The following is a 21,453-nucleotide window of genomic DNA, read 5'->3' as shown; positions in this document are numbered from 1 at the left end:
CTCATCTGACAAGGGAATTTGAATGCTTGCTTCCAGTAGTCTCAAGCATAGGAAACACAAGCTGTTAAAAACTGTTTAAAATGATGCATATACTTCAAGACATTTTCCCCATTTAGCCCAATTCATTTTAACTGAAAAGACTTATCAGCACTTCTTTAACTCATCTGCCCTATTACCCAGTCATTATTTATTTAGATTTGTCTAGATGATTGACCATACTGAGGGCACACAAATTCCACTCAAGGCTATTTTGAAAAGTTGCTATGAAAAATGAGTGGGATGGTGAAAGATTCCTCACCAAGAATTCACTTCCTGTTACAAAATCAAAGTCCCCAAAATTGTGATGGCAGAATATGCCTATATATTCACACACATCCATGCCCTCATACAAAGGACAACTGTGAGTAGCTTAAATATTCAGAAGTCAGCCTTCTAATCGAATTGTAGGCTATCAACCTTCAGTAAGGCTCTTCCTGACATAGGTAAAATTCAGTTTTACTGATATGCTTGGAAAAAGTGTCTGTCTTTTCTTACTATTTGCTCAGATAGTTGCCCTTCCAACTTTGAAAAGGAAGCATTTCCTTTGGTGTCGAGCACTTTGAGAAGACTACCTTATCAAGACACTAACAGGATAGATTAAATGACAGTCAAAGTATTAAGCTGACTTTTTCAAGGTTCATTGTTTTCATTAATTTTTATGGAAGTGCAGTATCTGATGACGAAAGCACCAGGAAAGAAACAAACATATATTTAAAAAAAAAAAAAAATCAATAACAGAGGAACTCAAAGAAATCACACGCACTCTAAACTCATGTCCCAGAAACCCAAAGTAATGAAAATCAATGGGTTTTCATAAAGTGAAGCTCTGGAAATTTCTCAGACAAAAATGGTTATTCAACTGGCAGCATTTTTGCCTGTGAACTACTGGGATACAAACTGCTGTTGCTGGGAGAACAGAAGCAGTACGGGATAAATTGGATGCGCTAATGTTTCTGGTGAATCTTTTTTCTTCCCATAAAAAAAAAAGGGTAAAAAAATCCGAGCCACAAATACAGCATAATAGCACAGTTCCATCAGAACTTTAAAAACAAGCTACAAAAACTAAAAAAGCCTTAAGTCAAAAGAAAGTATATACAAGTATCATTCAAAAATACATTCTTTGTGAAACTTTTAATAGTTACAGCATCAGACAAACAGTGAAATTGCCAAGTGTTATTGCTTACGGGACCTCATCCATCTAGAAAGAGTGGCAATTATTACTAAAAATAAATATACCTTTCTCAGGCTCCATAGCTTTTCTCTAGCTTTTCATTTGCATATGATCTGTATGGCATTATAAAGTTCCCAGGGATTGGGAAAAAACCCACCATACTGTCCCTCTAGTATTTCTTACGAGCTAGAAATTATGTCTCTGAAGCAGCAGTACGACTAGCACTGAATAAAAAGGAGTACATGTGAAAAGCGCAAGAGTATAGTTTTGTAGTCACCAATATAAACGCACATTTACTGCCAAAAGTGAGAGGAAGGTCCTTCTCTCCCTTTCAACCAGTTCTTCTGATCCTTATCTTGCACCACCATTAGTCTTCTGGCTCTCCAGACAGTGGCACGATCAGCCTGCTAAATCCAGCTGAAAAACAATTTTCCCCTCTGAGTAAGTTTTCAGCTGAACCAATATCTGATCTCATTTACTGCATGGGTAATGTGCTTAGAAGTCTCTGAAAATGCATCGCTAAGATGCAGTCAGGACTGGCCATTCAGTAGATTTAAAGCAAACAGGGAACACAGCTTCACCTGCTCTTAACACTGCCTGAGTATACATGAACTCAAGGGGGGGAAGGGAAAAAAAAAAAACTGAATGAAAAACTCTGACACTTATTCACAGATCTACCAGAAATGCAGTTGTGGGAATCTTTGGTATTGCTGCTGACATTTCTGTAGGCAGATGTCTGTGTTGAAAAACCTGACTGTTTGCATGACCAGTTCCATATTCATTACAGCAGTGATCTTAACCAGATACTGTGCAATCACAACAAATTTAATTTCTCTCCAATTTCTCAGACTCTTCTGCAAATTTAAGCTACGCAGTTATACCCATTAGGCCGCTGAGTCAAGATGCATCACAAAGAATGTAATTTATCAAGAGGATTGTGACACACAGTGGAGACTTGGCTAAGAACTGAGGTGGAAGAGCTCCAGGGATGAAATGAAAATGATGCAATGGCCATTTCCATTAGAGAAGAACACCTTATCACAAATACTAATGGCAAAACACTATAAAGTAATCAAGAACATGAAAATATTGCCACAGTGAAAACACATCCTCACCTTTATTTGTTCATGCCAAATTACTAGTTTTTACAGAAGAATGGAAGAAGGTCTTTCAAAACATTCATTTAGTGTTTTCCCCCAATCAGTTATTACACAGAGTGATAGCCGCGCTCTGTTTTTACCCTCCCCAGAAGAGCCTCACCCGGAGGACAGTACTTCAATATGTTAATCTTGTTATAGTATCATATCCAAAATACACACAGAAATCAGCGATGGCCAAGAATTTTCTGACTTCTTTTTTTAAAAGGTAATCACAAAAGCCAATTTATCAAAAAGTTTTCACAGAAAAGGCATTAATTTTGGCAGGGTAGAAAAACAAAATAAAACACTGTCTTAAAAAGATTACCAAGTATAAGACTGAAAACAAAAGATGCTCTGCCCAGTAAAATCAATAGCTCAGGACAGAGTAAGATTTGCAAGATCTAAGCTCAAATTTCTACTGTGCATGCATGCAAGAGAAAGAAGTGCTTTGGAAAGACTTTTCCAAGAAATGTGTTCTAATACCTGTACAAATTCCTGACTGTTGAAGCAGCTCAGGTAACTAAAACCAGTATTTTTACTATAGCAGACTGAAAAAATATAAAATATACATAATCTATTACAATATTTGTCCAGAGGATCTCTCCGATCAAATAAGTTTTCTTTATAGCTGTTCTTTAGAGTAAATAAAAAAATTATAGCATCATTTTATTTTTCAGTCATGAAAAATGCTCACTGTGTTCCCATGTATAGAACTGAGACACACACAGCATGACCTGGGCCTCTCCAGTTCTTAATAGTGACATTTGGTGTTTTGATGCTCACTGTTTTGATCCAATGGATAATAAAACATTCCAAGTTCTATGACAGCAGTGGAAACAAAAGGAAAAACACTTTCAGCAAAGCACTGGACAGAAAGGACATCTCCATACGCAGCCCCTCAACAACATACCGGAGAAGCATTTAGTTTTTGATGCTGTAATTATGAACCCATAACTAACTTACAAGTAACACAAACACATGTTCGTAACTTACAAGATCAAAATCCTTAAGAGACATTTCCTTACTTTCTACCCTTTTTAATGGATGCTGATTTTCTCGTCTTCCACTTCCTCCCCTTTTTGGTAACCAGAGGGCAGTTCCTCTTCTCAGTTTTCAATCCTACTGATCACATCAAATGTCACAAATTCCAGATGGGAACAGAAAAAAAACCCTGCTTTAACGTAACAGAAGCATTACCAGCTAATAGCTGGTAATTGTGGCTTTTACTTATATTGCCCAACAGTAGTCTTTAGCTAGCTAGGCCTAAAGACACTGAGTCCTCAAACACATTTATATAGGATAAAAAAAGTTCTGTCTGCTTGCTGTCACTTTTTTTTATTTGTTTCCTTCACAAAACGTCTATTGGAACAGCAGCCTTATGGTCTTAAGAGGTGGGGTGAAGAAGGAAGCTCTTTATCAAATGAATATTGATTTTTTTTTTCTTCTGTTTTTATCCCTACAGCATTTAAACATACTAAACTTCAACTTGAAATATGTTTTCTATATATAAAACCAGAATAAGATGTGAAACATTTTCTGCAAAGACTAACCTGTGATGATAAGACATTCATTGTGATCCAAGACTTCAGTGATGAGCCTCGATACAATCAGTTCTGGGTTGATTAAAAAACGAATTTCTTCTTGTACTAGTCCCGCCCCGGTCACACCACCTCCAACAAAACGGTTTGCAAAATCAACCTAACAAAATTCAGGAGGATTATGAGATAAGCAAACAGCATAAAATCCTTTCATTTACCAAGGTAAATGAAGTCCTGTAAAAATTTCAAGAATTCTGTTGAAATCTGCTGCTATCGCTTAAAAGTACAAGCAGCAGGACAGAACCTGATTAACAGCATGCCTTTCTCTTTTTTTTTCTATTTCTCAGAAAACTTAAGTGAGCTATTACACAGCAAAATAAAGTTTTGCATCTCAAGTGCACTGAATCCAAGTTTTGTGGGTTTTCTTTGAAGAGCACGTATTTAAGAATAAAACACACTTCAGTAAATGTGAAAGATGAAAACAGCAAGTTACAGTATTCTTTTTGCATTTTATGGACATTGAAGAATTATTAAGTTGTCCTTTAATAAGCATTCTGCCCCAGCTGCCCACACTGAAGCACTTTTAGATTAGCACTGCCCCTGTACCAGTTGTTCTGTACCTAAAAGAATCTCTTATGAATTCTCCTTGAAATGCACTTGCAAAAGGCAAGTCATTTTGATCATTAACATTTCTGCTTGAAACAGAGAAGGTCTGGACTCTATTTGTTTTGCTGCAATAATACATATTTTGCAAATTACATTGCTATACAGACAACAGTTTTAAAACCATTTGGTTTATCCAATAAAGAGATTACTATTTATACAAATTAACTGCCCATATAAATTTATAATTTTAAAAAGTCACTTCATCTTTCAAACGCTATTAGCTTCTTACTCATTTTTATTTAGATAGCTGATGAGAGCACATTTACAGGAGGGGAATAAAAGTTGCTGGAGTGACGTGAACATCTGCGTAGATTACAAACTGATTCAGGAGTCAAAGTCAAGTCTAAAGCACACAGAGAGCCAGCCACTACAACAGCAAGTGTTCCTGAAGTCTATCCTGGAAATACCAACACACTTCAATTGTTTAAGATTTGCTGAACTTGACTATGATACAAAAAAGTAACATGAAAACTACCCAAATGTTCAGTGCCTCAGGGCCCCAGATGCACTTTAACTGAGCTGAATAGCCTCACCTTGGGCCCCCATCCTTGCCCCTGGCCCCCGTACAAACACACCCCCCTTGTCCTGGACCTCACCTGAGACACATCATGTATGGGCCCGCGCCCAGCCCTGCCCTCTGCTGATGCCCATTTGCTGGCCGGATGTCTAGGATTGACCTTGGTGACCTGACTCATCACCTTGCCTTTGTCCGATGACCACCAGCCTGTCAGCAGAAACTGTTATTGTCACCATCCCTGCTCCGCTTGTCCCAGACAGTGCGCCTGCCTGCTGAGGCTGGGGTCACTGTGGACTCCTGCATTGCCTTGCCTTGGTCATCCTGCTCCCTCCTGGAGTGAGCGCTCTTCGTCCGAGCAGAGATACCTTGCTTGGCAAGACTTGAAGTAGCCAGGAGGAAAAATATCACATCCTACGCAATACTTACTTTTACAGGGTGCAACAGAAACAGTACATGAAACGGCATAATTCAACCTTCTCTCACCTCTGAGGTTACAGTATAGTTGAATAGAGAGACACCAGAAAAATGGTTATTACTGAGCAGTTGCTGAGTTCTTAATAATTTCAGTACACATTTGAACGCTCAAGATTCATAAAGTCATGAGACATTTTAAAGTTTGAGCAAAAAGCATCGCAGAAAAGAAGTCCTCCTATTCTCCCTCCTCCTCTTCCTTTGCAGCATTTGTTCCTGGCTAAAGAAATTGTAATTTATTTATTTATTTATTTATTTTTAAAAGAAAGACAAAAACCAAACGACTAATTTGGAAACTCAAATGTGTTCCTTGCTATAGATATGGACAGGACATCCTCCTTATGAATTTCTTTTGCTGACTGGCTCCCAGACCAAAACACTGGTGCTGGCAGCAGCAAGAAAATCTCCTGAACCACTGACCTGGTCACTGTCTGGGGCACAAGAATAATTTTTTAAAAATAAACTGAAACCCTTGACAACTCATCAAGATCACAGCTTGAAACTTTTATCTTGTCAATCTTTGATCCTGGTTTGAACCAAAAGACCTGAAGCTGTCCAGGGCTTCTGATTTTCTGTCAGCTTTTTCTGTACCAGGTACATGTGCAAACCTAGATGAGCTGGGGAATATTGACAGTACTAAGACTGCCCATGGAATTAATTTTGATGTTTCTTTTACACTGCATAACATCTTGTCATTTAAGTCAATTGAGGATAAACAAGTAACTTCATTAAGCTGTCAGACCATAAAAATATGACAAAAAAATGACAAAGCCACATTTAGTTATATGCGCTTACCTGTAGCATACCTTGTCCATTGCTTTCGATGGTGCCTTCATAGGTGACATGCAATCTAGACAGTTTTTTCTGAGATCTATCATTGAGGAAAAATATTGTACAGAAAGGATGATTACAGAATCTCCACACAAAGACATCCATTTTAAAAGAAAACCCATCCAAACCCAAACTTCTTACACACCTTAACATAAAGTGGTTTATAAAAAACCCTGATGGATTAAAGAAAATGCATTTGCCTTTCAGAAACAATGTGTGAAGGTTTAACATAGTCAATTGTTCGGTTTCTCCACCTCCTTCACCATAAAACCCCAAACTTGAAATTGAAGTCCTACGTTTTTCACACAAGTTTGTCCCACATTAACTTGCTAACCAGCAAGAAAGCTTCAATACTTGTGTTTTCATGCTGGTTATCAGCCATACTTCATATTTCCTGTCATTTCTGAAATGAAGTAATCTCTCTCTTTCTTCCCCACTCAAGCAACAGCACCAAAGATGTGCTACTGTTTTAAAAATTCACTTAAGACTTGTTGGCTTCACAGGCAAACAAACATGCTGGAAAACTCAGGGCACTCAAACTACTTGAGGCAGTTCACCCACTTCCCTCTCTACTTCTCTCCATAACAATCCATACCAAACAGTTTTCTGTAGTACTTCCAGGCCTGAATCAATTCCGTATGAATGGGATTCAGTTATCATTGATTTAAGAAATTTCTTACATTAACAGGATGTTTGACTTACCTTTCCCAATCTGGAAACTCCTGGAGACACTGCCTTGTAAACGTCACCAATCCCGTAGGTTCTACAGGCAAACCAACCCCAGAGGAAAATGTATTAACTGCTGGAGCTTTAGTCCTTAGATTATTTTAAGTAATAAGCTTTTAAAATTACAACAAACATCATTCTTGGCAGAAACACAAGAGCTTAACTTTCCTCAAGAGCAGCTTTGAATCTTCCCCTGACAGCCCACGCTCAAATTGAAAACAAGCAACATGAAGACCAAAATATTCACTTCTCTTCTCCCTTTGGATTTTGAGTATTTTTCTTTTTCCAGATCAAGGAAAAACTATTTCTTAAGTGATTTTCACTTAAACTGTAAACACTACTAGAAAGACTCAATAGTTGAAGTTAAAGTAAAATGTGCTGCCACTTAGAAAAAAGAAATTGTGAACCTTTAGAGGTGACTACTGTTCAGTGTCAACAGGCAATGCAGAGTACTCAACCTATGGATGGATGAAGCAGCAGCTCATATTTCCAAGAAAGTCCTACTATGTCAATAAAGATACAACATTAGTGGATTCCAAATCAAGCCATTTGCAGCCCTGCCAGGATGCTAGTGACATTCAATGTATTTCAACTGAGAAAAACTCCTGCCCTCAAGAGAAAAAGAGGAGCCACTGCTCATTGCAGGAAGGATGCATTACCATCTTCTCTCCTTATTTTACTCAAAAAAGTTCAGTTTTGCAACAGAAAGAAAATAATCACCCTTTTATTAGGTGATGTCGTCCTAATAAAAACTTCATTTGAGACTCATTTCTTTGCTCCAGTAAGTCTACTGCGCTGGCTTGTGAAAAACATTCAAAACAGTATGTAAAGCACAAACATATCCTTCCAAAAGCCTTAAATAATCCTATGATTTTCTTCAAAATTATAGGGGTTTAGGGAAAAAAAGGGTTGCTTGCTCTTAAAAAAAAAAGTGCACAGCTTTCAGTAATCAAGTGCTTTTCCACAAGGGAACTCTGGTATCAGTGGCGATATTTTACAAATTAAGCATCCACCTTTTGAGCACAAAGCCTTCAGCTGATATAGTCTCCACTGTGTTCTTTTAAAAGGAATTCAATTACCATTTACAATAAAAAGAGTTGCAAAATTATTACAGTAATTTATAGAGCTAAGTTACCTCAGTCTTACTAATTCCTTGGACAAAAAAGAACAAGAAATGGGGTCTTTTAAAGGTATGATAGGAATTTTTAATTCAAGAAAAGAGCACTCAAGAATCTCATTAAATAATATTTAAAGTTATAACATTAAGAAATCTAATATGATAGTTTCATAAAGCATGTTCCCAACAGATTTCCATATGCACAGGGGGTCAGGGACAGCTGCGTAAATTTAGGATTTGGTTTGCATGAAAACATTATTACTCAAGTATAAAAAAAAAGCTAGTACACTGTATTTCTTCTCAGTCCCACACATGGATCACAATTTACTTTTTACCTCAGAGGTTTAGTTCCATTGACATTGCTGAAAGTTTGATAGCTGAAACAGGATGTAGCTGCATTTAATTTGTGGTGAATTAAAATGATGAACTGAAAACAAACTGAACCAAGTAAAGGGATTTTTATATTTAATAGCTTAAAGCTGTCTTTCTTTTAAAACATGTAAAGAAAAAGTTCTTTAAAAAAATACTATAATAAGGATATTGCTGCAGATGTGATGTACGCTACTGCAGTAAAACCTCTTTGTCCCCAAAAATAAAATATATAAGCTCTGATACAGTTCTCACAAAAATAAATCTGTTTTTGAAAGCTTATGCAGATGTTCAAATTCATGGTAACAACAGAAGATCTGACTATGCACACTAAGGAAAATATTGCACTATCTTCTAAAAGAGTTGGGGATATCTCATGTCTTACTATCACTTGTTGTATTTGAACTGGGCAAACTTCACAACAACTTTACTTTGGGAGAATAGAAGGGAAAAACCTGAAATATCAACACAAGTAGGGGAAAATCCCTCAGAACTACAAACGTTATAGTCAAAGCACTAAATGTGCATACTGCAGAAAATCTGAAGTGTGATTCGGAATCTTTAAACCTGTGATTTTAATGACTAAATACGGTGCTAAGTTCCCTCTACATTCTCACTCTGATGCAGTGCAGCAAGTAGTTGCATGTACTACAAACATTATACATATGTATATCTATATATACACATTTATACACACACACAGTTTTTATATATATATACACACACATATATATATAGAGGGGTGAAAATATATCTATATTTTACACATCCCCCCATACACATATCTCAGAAAAAAGAAAACAGAATAAGCTCCGTGCAAAAAATTTAATTGCATGCATCATCTATATGAGAAGTGACATGAATATGAGTATCCATGTACTTAGCAAGCTGGCTTTTGATACACACATCCATCATAGTGCTGCATAGCCATTTCTAAATTTAATGGGATTAAATTTTTCATGTATCTGCTTTGTAGCTCAAAAAAAGAATAAAGGATATACTTTTTTCTGTGACTCTCCTAAAATAGCAGAAAAGGGTCTTAAGTTTCTCAGGCTTCCTTGGTGACCGTCCTTCAAACAATCTGAAAAACAAGAAAAAAAGCAATTAATTAGATTTCAGGGATATAGTGCATAGTAATTAGGATACTTACTAATTGTGATTAGATTTTTTAACTATTATGCACGTTTCAATTAGCCTTGCATTTAAACACTCTACTGTAGAAAGAGCTCTCTAGACAGCCCCTCTGTAACACGGGTCTTTAGGAGTAACAAGTTCGTTCACTTGCTAAGTTTCTGCTGAAGATGCTAAGTGAATGCCCATCTCACTTATACAGATTTTGTAGTATCAAAAAATATAATTTCAAAATAAACATCCAGGAAAGCTACTTGTTTTATTTGCAACAGACTGGCTTGGATTAAAATGAGTGACTGAGGGGTGAAGACATGTATGTTGAGCACTCCAAAGATCCAAATGTCTTACCCTACTTTCAGCTCAGTGAGTTGCAGAGAAGAATTAATGCAACCATATAATTTTCAAGAGTTGCACTGCACCAACAGCATTTCTAAAGAAAAGAACCTACCCCCAAGAGAAATGGCTTCATCCACTGGGCTACTACTGGCATTCTAACATTCATTTGTAAAAACCTAAGCATTAAAAAGAAGCAACCTATTTTTAGCCATTAAGTGAATGTATTCTTTTAAGGTTAGCTGAAATACTTTTACTGCATCATCCATCTTCCATCAACTTGAACACGCATTACTTAATTTCACTTCCAACAAAGTGACAAGGCATTGTTATTGGCAACACATAATGGAATTTATCTGGAAGGAAGAATAGCGGCGACTTCAGAAATAATATCCTTTGAGTAGGAAGTTCACTAAAAGATGTCTGATACAGTGAAAGCCCCAAGGAGGTAAGCGCCCGCCCCCCCCCATAAACAGTCTAAGTAAAGGAATGACACAACATTATTCATTTCTTTCCATGTACTGGAATGACAACCTGCCTTTAAAACCAGAATGCTGTCAGGTGAATTTAGCTTTTAGTAGTGAAGTGAACTAGATTTTTTCAGTATTTAAAAATTCTTATGAAGTATACATGCTGAAGAGATCAATTTCATCCAAAATCTATATAAAGTCACAGAAGCTAATTTTAAAAAGATTAAAAAGGTTTTATGAAAACTTTTTTGTTCTCTCAATAATCAATCAGGACTTTAAGAAGGCAAACTCCAGACTTATACAGTCTATTTTAAAATGGGCCAATATGCAAGTTCTATCACGGGGTTGTGCTTGCACAACTAATAAGGGGTTCATAAAAGAAAGAGTTGATGTGTATGTGGGCGCACGCACACCTTGCCTAAATGCATAAATTATCTCTGACCTTTTACCTGGAAGTCTTATTTGGTATGAATCTTTTAAACTGGCTAATTTATCTATTAGCCCAATCATGCCTTTACTAGTTTTTTGCCTCTTTACATCAAATTGAAATCTTGCTTATGTTGCAAACTCTCAGGAGAGAGTTCTTCATGTCACAAAGGTGATATATGATTCGGCACAACTGGCAGGCTGGGCAGGAGAAGTCTGGAACCGGAAAAACTATGCCTGAAGTCAGATCAAGCTAAAAGGCAATGGGCAAGGCAGATGAACTTGGTTTCATCCATTACAATTACTCACCAAAATGCAGTCACTCTGTCAAGTAGGGAATTTCAACCAAATATTTTTTTTTTTGAACTGAAGTGTTCAGCATTGGCCTGTCTTTTCTCTTGTTAAAAGCTGTGATAATGACCTCTCTTCTTTCTCCTCTGGGATCAAAGCTAGAGTAATGCTGATTTGCTTCTGAAAAATCTCATTTACAGCAGATAAATATTCCCAAAACAACATCTATAATTACAATAATGAGAAGAGATATCTGTATTTCTGTTCTAGCCCTATATGGCTGGGTAAAAACCACAGGGCAGCACAAAAGAATTTGAAAAACTCTGGGGTCTGGCACATGCATCCCTTGCTGTAGAGGGATACTCCATACAGTGGGGATAGAAGAACACTGTGGCGTTCAAAATTATCTGTATTTTGACCTACTAGCTATATCCATCCAGTAACTACATGCATCAGATCTTTTATAGCATTTAGCCCAAGAGCTCTCATCACTTCTCCTCCTCACAGTATTTGCTTTTCTTTGCTATGACATGTTGTACTTTCTCTTGCAAATCCACTGTTAAATACAGAAATATAAATTTTTTAAAATGTATTTATTAAAAATGAAAGCAGGCAACACCACTCCTGCACACGTTTTAGGACTGAATCCACCACAAATAATGTTTGTCCAAAACAGAGCGCACTCATAAAAGGATAGCCATTTATGGCAGGTTGAAGACACCATGTCTTAGATTAATATATTTGGATTTACTTCATATTTTCTGTGTCTAGAATTTACCTTTATTAGTGAGCTAGTGGCAAACTGAAAATGGCTATCAGCAAACATGCTTTTTATTATATATATGTTTGCAAAATACAAAACACTAGTACATTACTTGCATATTTTCATATAACCAGACCAAGGAACTCTTGTCTTCAGCTATTTCAAGTGAGAGTGCTTTACAACATTAGGAATTTGTTTTAAAGGCCAATCAGACCAGTAGAAAAATCCTCACCGATTTTAGTGGGCTACAAATTAGGTTTAAACCCTCTTAGTATCTAATTAAAGTTATTGATATTAACTCAGTTGAATTTGACTGCTTCATATGTTTTTTAAATTTCCACAGAAATTGTATCACAATGACATCAATGTTTCAGAACACTTCCAGCAAGCTATACTAAGTGAGAAGAAGAAAGAAAAGCACAAGAGAAAACCCAAACCTTTCAAAGCAGCCAAGCTTTCTCAAGCACAGCAAAGTAACCAGTCACCTTTGTGAATGCAACAGTAAAAGCAAGTGATATTTACAACAATCGAAAATGGCCCGGTCCTGCCCCATTAATTTAAGTGAGGATATAACACGGCAATGTTATGAACGTTTTAACCTTAAATCTTACTTCCGAAATGATCAATTAGGCAACATTATGAGAAGTTTTATTTCTGAAGCAAATATCTCTAGTTTGAAGAACAAAGCTAGATGAGGGCATCAATAAGATATTAAATAAAATTCTTCTTCAAGCTCTGAGACACAGATCCTACTAAAAAAAACACCCAAAAATATAAGTGGAAACCACATAATCAATTTCCTGACAGAAGAACCCAAGGCCAAAACCCATTAATTCCTATTAAAGAACTCATCCAAATGAAGTGCACTGTAAATCAAATGCAAAGCGCTGCAAGCCCACTTTCAGTCGAAGTAATTGAAATATCACTGGCAACTGCATATGTAAGCTGTTTTGCTTTGTACAAGATGTTCCCACTGCCATGCAGCTAACTTCAATTTAGCAGATACAGGAGCTAAGAAAGCAGGGCTGATCACCAAACACAGCTGCAAGTTTATCTCTGACTCTCCAGCTTCCAAGCCAGGGTACAGGCAATGTTAATCAAAGAAAAGATCTCTATAGAGATACGCTTAAGTATTCAAGGAATCAAGGTCAGAGATTTAAAAACATAAGAAAGCAGATGTGTGAACAATGTCATAAACACAAAGTAGACTGTTAAAGTCATTATGGCTAAATAAAAAGCAAATATTCAGACAATTCAATTGCGCTGAAGAGAAATACATATATGAGAAATAAAATATTAAAAATAATAAGAACTGATATTGGGAAAACGTAAAAAATATTTAAAAATTTACTCAACAACTGTCAGTAAACATACAGTAAAGTTACAAGGCAATAGTTTATACTATTTCAATAATTATTACAAAAATGTGTGCATTTGTTTTGCATTAGCGTTTTCCTAAAATTTTAGGGTGGAAAAAAGCATTTTAAAAGCGTAATCAATATTCTGGTTTTTGTAGTCTCATTGACTGCAAACTCAAAATTGTCTTATTTTCAACCAACATTTCCACCTTAGAAAGCTGGAGTCAAAAGCTCTAAAGAACCTGCTCCTAAATCCTTTGAGTGCTGAGGCAAGCAGCAAATCTGCAAGGTACTTCAAAGGGTGCATTTCCAATGATGCAACTTCAACATGATTTAATAATGTTAAGAGCTACACAAAAGTAGCCTTGGCATGCACATAGTTTACTGGGGGAAACTTGAACCAGCTTAAGTAAACAGTACCGAAATACATTGTTTCCAATTAAGGTATAATTGAAATACCGTAGCTTATTGTAAAATTTCATTTCCAAGGAGCTAAACTGATCCCTTGATGTTACTTGAACTGGCTCCAGTAATTTTTACAAGCAGAAGGAACCATTACAATCACGTGGTTTAACCTCCCAGTTAAATAATTTCATATTGGTATTTCCATCCCCAGCCTGTATCTTCCCATCCCCAGGCTGGGCTTCCTTTGAACGTTTCTGTCCAAAGAGTATAATCATGTCTTTACATTGAAATCGGAACCTACCATAAGGCTCATAAAGCTGTCCCCGCTGTAACAATATTAAAAAAACTGCAGTATGGATCATACTTCAAAGAATACTTCCCATTCATAAATCCACAGCATTTCACATGTGCTGTTCGGAAAAGTGTGGATACACAGTTTTATACTTACGGTCCCCACAATTAACTATACGTGCTTTTCCTTAACTACCACAGGCACTAAAAAGTACCTTTCTTCTTTACTACTATAGCTGAAGACACACTTTTATTCCTTCTTGTATTTTAGTGTGATCTCACTAAAGATAACAGCATCTAAGCAAGTGCAAGACATTTTATGAAAACAGCATTTTTCTCCTACAAATAAAAGTGGAAGAAGGATTTACAAGGAAGTAGTAGGGACAGATTAATTTCACCCAGTAAAGGGACTGAGCAGGGGGAAGGATGGAAAGTTAAGGCAGAAATGAAAATAATGAATAGACATTACCTTCAATCTCAAGAACAGAGTTAATCACTAAGCAGAGCTTTAGTCTAATGTATAGAATGACAAAACACTTGGAAAAAAGAATAAAATAAGCACCTTGCTTTTTGTATCTTGTTGCATTTCAGAGCCTAAGCTTATCTGATGTATACATGTAGGGGTGGAAATACCATGCTTACGTATATTACTGTCAAATTTGTATTACTCTCCATAGGATTGAGGGCTATTTTAATTAAAAGGCTGAGCATTCTCAATTGCTGGCAATCTCAATGGAAACTACTAAAATTTCATACTGATACATGGACCCCTAAAGGAAAAAATAATATAGTGTTGAATGGCACAATAAACTCATCATTTAGGATTACATCGGTTGCACTGGGGAGCACCCAAGAAGCATCTCTTCCATCTTTCTCCTGCAATTTTTCCCCCCGGAAAAAAAAAAAAGTGGAGTTCCACAAAGAGAAGGAAAAAAAAAACCACCTCTCCCTTTTGCAAAAACAGTATCATATAAAGTATGATAGTGAAGCATTTTTTTAAGATTTTATTTGCAATGCTAAGCACAGTTGATCAAAACACTTTGTTTCAGTAAGGGTTCTGTCACAATAATATTTGACATTTTTATTCAATTGTGCTCCAGGTAACCTTAGTCACGTATATTAAGGACTACCTATAGAGCTTAGCGTATCTAATGTCTAGCAAATCTGTATGCAATAATGTGCACAGAGAGAACCTCATCACGTAAGAGTTGGAATGTGTATATCATTATGTGTGCTTATCACATGATTGCACAGGATAGAGAACAATCTCTTTCACTCTCTAAATACATGAAAGCAATTCAGCCTACCATATAGGAATAACTGGAATTACATTAATTACCTGTATCCTTTGCCTGAAGTATTTTCTGAGAAAGCTGTTTCAATTGATTATGTATTGGGTGGGGTTCCCCTCCATACAGAAATATTCATCTGCCTTTTAAACCAGAGTGCTACATCGCTAAAGCTTCATTTCAATGAAAAAGATGGAAGATAGTTCCAGTCAGTTACTGGTCAAGGACTTATTGTGAAGAATGGAGCTGCAACAAGTGTTTCATTGCTACCATTTACACCCCCCTTATCAAGAGGAATGAATTACACAATGTTTCATTCCTGCTTACATACCTGTATTTTGTCAATAGCAATACCCCAGGCCCACTCTGGTCTTCAAAGCACCCCAGGGGGTATGTAAGACAATCCACTAGGATGCAGGAAGAAAATATTTTTGTACCATTCATCAAATAAAAAAATATTTTTAAATAGTGTTTATTTCATCTTTATCTCATCCTTTTTTAATTTCTTTTTTGTGCATGTTTTAGAATGCAATATACTAGTACTGCAGCACATGTAATTCATAAGTAAATAAATATGTATATATTGGGGGTGCTTGCTCAAAAATTTTTTACTGATAGGTATGTGTGATCAAAAGAGTTTGGAGACCACTGCCCTAGACAGCTTTAAATACTTAAACATAGATTACATAATGTAAGATGAGGAAACCTTAGCAAATTTAAAATAGGAAACTCTCATATACAATGTAAAATATAAACCCTTACTAGAAAGTCGTGCAGCCATTGAAAATATTTTAAGTGGAAACTAAAAGTAAAGCTATTCAGAATATAAAAACTTCAATTCATGAAATTTGGACTTTATATAAAGCAAAAGCAGAATAATCCAGATGAGAAATTCCTCCCAGAGAGATTAAAGGCAGGCAAATTAACCAGCTCTCTGACAGCACAAAAGGGAACGCCACTGTCCAGATCTTGCACTTCCCAATAGGAGAATGTAGCACAACCTTACACAAGTTAGGTACACCAACCTCCGTTCTGTTTTTCTGGTGCCTAGTGTATGTCTCTTCCACTTAATAACATGAATTCCATCCTTCTGTATTAAAACCACCTTCCTTTTCTCTGTTTATACAGGAAGTAATTTAGAGTTTTTGAATTCCTTTGGCGTCAAGTAGGAGAAAAACAATTCATTCAATAATTCAACCTCATAGGCAATTTCTTATTTACTGTCATGTGTCATAGGTATGAGCTATCGTCATCTCAAAGTTATTTAAGAACATCTTACTATTCAACACCCTTATGTTTAAATAGGATTTCATCTTTAGATTAAATAGTGACTTTTAAGATTTGTATAAGCAAAAAATTGAGTGATGTAACTTTGTTGGTAATCTACATGCAAAAACTATCTTTCTGTCTCAGACACTCACATATACCCATATCTCTATTCTCTACGCTTTTCATTTTGTACTTTTGTTTATTGTGGCAAGTAACTTGGAGCATTATAAACCTATTTAGAGAAACAGTTTTGGTGATTTAGAAGTCTTAAAATACATCAGATTCATACTTGACTGATGAAATTATAAGATGCTAACTCCAAGTACTCATCACCAACGAATAGCAGGGTAAATGTTTTACCCTGAGGATCTAAACCAAAAGACATCCCACAGCATGGTACAACTAAGTTCTGGACTAAATTACTATATTTACTAAGCTAACAAAAAAATATTGAGTACTGTTTTAATCACCAAAGCAAGGTAATTACACCAGACTTGTTAAGAATAGCGTCCTTTTAAAGTTGTCTATTTAAAGAGTATTTCATCATTTACCATACACAAATGTTGATTTTCAATTTTTCAGAAAATTATACTCTAAAGTATTCCATCCAAGGCTACTTAGAACATATACCTAGGGCAGGCATAACAGAATCAGTTTTGTAGGATCAGTGTCTGTAAACTCAGAAAAAAAAAAAAAAAAAACTTAGAACCACTTTTCAGAGGAACAATGCATCTCAGTCCAAATCAAGTTCTCTCAAAGTCGCTAGATAATTTATTCCCCAGAGAACACTTGTTAGTGTTGCAAAATTGATGTTGTTTATGAAGAGACAATTGCATTACTGGTAAATTAGATTTCAATTCTCCTGCATAAATGTACTATACAGTTTGCCCATTTCCTTTCATATATTATATATTCCATAAAAGACATATATATCTTAACTAGTGGGTTTTTCCCCCTCATTTCCAATCACTTGAAATTACTTTAAAGGTTTGTTTGATAAAGATGAAGAAATTCAGTCCTAGAGGAATACCGGCAGTTTCAGACCAGAGCATCCACTAATATACGTGCCAAAAGATCCACCAGGCTTATGTCATTAGAGATACTACCTTGAATTATGAATTCAACCTCAATTGCTTTGATGGGAGCTATTACACATGCATATTATCTCCAGTTTAACTACAGTAGTTTTTTGAAAAAGGAAAACAGAGGGATTATTGTAACTTGACACAACAGCTAAGAACAGATCTGTAGCAGGTCAAAGACACAGCAAAAGCAAACTGGGTCCTTGACAAACCTGTCTCCTTTTCAGTCATCCAGAACACTGACTCAAGATTGCAGAAATTTTTTTCCTTATACTTTGCTTTTACATATAATCAAACTAGGTAGTTTCCCAAATTACCAAATTCTATAGGGTTAAGACACAGGTCTGATAACTTGGTCAATGGCGGGGGGAAGAAAAACCTCCACAGCGCAAAGTCTTGTGTGACAGTGGATGGTATCCATTTCAGCATCTTATCAAAAATAAATGCAAGAACACACAGTTCAGTCTCATCTTTAATATATTTCGAGAGGAATACATTTTTATGAAAGTGCTACGTTAAACCACAAACTATTCACAAAGAAGATTATGAGCATCACCATAAGAAACTAAACTGTGCAACCAATGTCACAATTGTAGAGATCTCAGAAGAGTCAATGCAATTCATGCTCTACATTCAACCAGCATGCAAATTCCATGGAAAATTTATCAGTAAAAGGAATAAATGGCAAATTATTTCTTTCTTTTGTGATGGGATATTTTTGCATAAAGTTGCCCAATCTATTTCCATCTTAATATATTATAAAAGTATTTTTTAAAAGAAAAACTGAACTCTTTAAATTTAGCTTGATATTTTGAATGGAAGCAGTATTTTATGCTATTTAGTATGACCTAATGTTTGGCCACTGAATGGATGTCATTCTATCTACGAGAAGTCATAAATATTAAAGCTCTCAAAGTTAAACTACTAATTCCATTTTTTTAACTACACTTGAAATGAATTATGTTATTAATGACTTAATCATAATAGGCCCATCCTTGCCAAGTACAAAAGGGAAGAATTCAATTAAATTACTGAGTATTTCATTACACACAGGTGACTGTCTGTAGCATGACGAACAATCAAAACAGACAGTGTCACAACATACTATTAAACTAAGTGCTTCACTGTCAAAAAAGGAATGCTCACTTTTTTCCCCCCTCTCATCTGGCAAGACCAACAGGCATGAGAGGAGAGGTAAAGCATAGATGACATGTTAATACTAGCACATACAGTGGTGTTCCTTCCAATCAGTTGCAGTTATTAGCACACGCACCAGCATTCAAACAACTTGCCATCATCACTGTAGTAACAGTGCCAAGCACTGGTGCACCAGAAAATGCTTAACAGAGGAAGAAGGGGGGGGGGGGGGGAAAGAAAGGGGAAAAAACAGGAAAAAAAGAAGTAAATTCTCAGGATCTTGCACTGACTGTCTGTTGTTTTGTCAAACAGATTTGTACCTTGGGGGGAGTAGGGGTGGAAGTCACAATATGCTAATTAATACCACAGAAAAACCTAAAGCAGGAAGACAACTGGGAGGGAAGAGGGAACATGACAGCATTTAAATGTAGAAACCGTAACTGTTTTATAGTGTATAAAAAGGTACTAATGTTTAAGTCCGCATAAAGTGAATTGATAAATGACTGCTGTGTAAAAACTGAAAACACAAGAAAGAAACAGCTTATACAGTTGTGTTTCTAACTTAAGGCACAAATTTTATTTTTTCAGTCTCAACAAGTTGAGGGGAGGGGTGGAAGCCTTTTGTATGGATGTAGAAAGGGCATGCATAGTGGAATCGAGGAACACCACATTTGCTAAAGAAAAAAATCCCTCAAATGCTAGCAATCACTCAGTAATTTTGCTTCGTTAGGGAACCATGGCAGATTATTTTTTTGTACCCAAAGAACAAAGTAATTAATTCACAGTCATGTAGCGGATGAATTATGCTGAGGAAAGAACTAAGCCTGGAAAAAGCTTCAGACCATAATACCGTGGGGAGAAAGGGCTGCTGTGTGGAACAATCTGTTATGCCCACCTCTAAGCAGACAGAGCAGAGTAGCAGCCTCCAAAGCCTTTAAATCAAAACATTGTTATAAGCGGGGGCGGGGGGAAGTCAAAAACATTCTAACTTCTAACTTCAGTCATTTCCTACTGCCTTTTGAGTATATCCAGCTTCACGAAAGGCTTTTTTGTAAAAGCTGAAAATACACACTGCAATGGACCAAACCTTATCATCTTTACAAGTCTGAAACAATAGCTGAAAACATGACATTTTATTCTCTGAACACCTGCCTGCCCATGAAAAGGACTGTTGTGGTTTAGCCCCAGCTGGCAACTAAGCACCACGCAGCCTCTCGCTCACTCCCCCCCGGTGGGATGGGGGAGAGAACCAGAAGAGCAAAAGCAAGAAAACTCATGGGTTGAGATAAAGACAGTTTAATAGGGAAAGCAAAAGCCGCGCACGCAAGCAAAGCAAAACAAGGAATTCCTTCACTACTTCCCATGGGCAGGCAGGTGTTCAGCCATCTCCAGGAAAGCAGGGCTCCATCACGCGTAACGGTTACTTGGGAAGACAAACACCATCACTCTGAATGTCCCCCCCTTCCTTCTTCTTCCCCAGCTTTATATACCGAGCATGATGCCATATGGTATGGAATAGCCCTTTGGGCAGTTTGGATCAACCATCCTGGCTGTGTCCCCTCCCAGCTTCTTCTGCACCTGGCAGAGTATGGGAAGCTGAAAAGTCCTTGACTAGTGCAGCAATAACTAAAACATCTCTGTGTTATCAACACTGTTTTCAGCACAAATCCAAAACATAGCCCCATACCAGCCACTATAAAGAAAATTAACTCTATCTCAGCTGAAACCAGGACACCTTGCTACTAAAGAACTAACTTTTCAGGGCAAGAAAATACGGGGTTGACAGGAGGAAAAAGAAATAGGATACTATCCATCCTCCTTCTCCCCCCTCATTTTAGATTTCAACTAAGTCAGGTTATATACAGTAGCATGATAGAAAACTGTAAATTCTTGTAGTACTCTGTCCACCACTCACACTCTTCAATCTCCTTTTGCTTTTATCATGACAATCCCCCCCTCACTGACACATTCCCTCTTATTTTATCCACTGGCTTTCACACCTCGTATCCTACTTCACTAATCTGCTCATTATCAAATGCAAAATACATGGGGGGGGGGGGGAATTTTGGTCCAACAAATGGTTAAGTAAAAAAAGGACTGAAAAAGAAACTGTAATTATAGAAAAATCACAAATTGGCAAACACTGAGGAAGAGCCACTTTTAATCCTCAAGAACCAGAGGACATCAGCTTCCCTTCTTTTCTGTAGTTTGGCAGCAATATTCTTGCACTTACACGAATAAAAATGGCTTTCTACCCCATGTGACTAAAAGCTGAGCATTACCTCATCCATAATGCAAGAGGAAGGTCTGAAGGTTGTCTGCTGCATTACCCCTTTTAAATAACATTGTCGGAACCTACTATGAGTTGGCACTAGGAAGCAAAGTCAGAAAACAAAGGAGGACTGACTGGAATAGGGCAGAAAATCCCGAATACTTTATACTGATCATTCTTCGAGTCTATAGCAGGAAACTATTTACCTAATAATATGCCAAGGCTTTTTTATTGAGAAGTAGTTCAAAATATTATGCCTCAAGTTAACCACTAGTATTACACTGTACTACTGTGACTTTACATTGCTGTGCAATGTTCACAGAAGAGAATATTAATTTACTCCAGTGACTTA

General features: G+C 36.6%; 1 protein-coding gene across 5 annotated transcripts in view; it reads right to left on the bottom strand.

The window, feature by feature from the left end:
- PARG (poly(ADP-ribose) glycohydrolase) overlaps positions 1–21,453 on the bottom strand; it is a 74,940-nt gene that overhangs the window by 16,887 nt on the left and 36,600 nt on the right. For 4 of the 5 annotated variants that reach the window (XM_072871220.1, XM_072871221.1, XM_072871219.1 and 1 more), the window contains 4 exons: positions 9,586–9,665; positions 7,075–7,135; positions 6,337–6,412; positions 3,900–4,047 (listed from right to left, as the gene is read on the bottom strand). In XM_072871220.1, coding sequence (XP_072727321.1) covers positions 3,900–4,047; positions 6,337–6,412; positions 7,075–7,135; positions 9,586–9,665 — 365 coding nt within the window. Of the gene's footprint in view, positions 1–1,501; positions 1,628–3,899; positions 4,048–6,336; positions 6,413–7,074; positions 7,136–9,585; positions 9,666–21,453 lie in introns of all 5 variants that reach the window. The other variant, XR_012043939.1, reaches the window with a different exon arrangement.

Source organism: Ciconia boyciana, chromosome 8, assembly GCF_034638445.1.
Source record: "Ciconia boyciana chromosome 8, ASM3463844v1, whole genome shotgun sequence".
Lineage (NCBI taxonomy): Eukaryota > Metazoa > Chordata > Aves > Ciconiiformes > Ciconiidae > Ciconia > Ciconia boyciana.
This window is presented reverse-complemented; position numbering and strand designations above follow the sequence as displayed.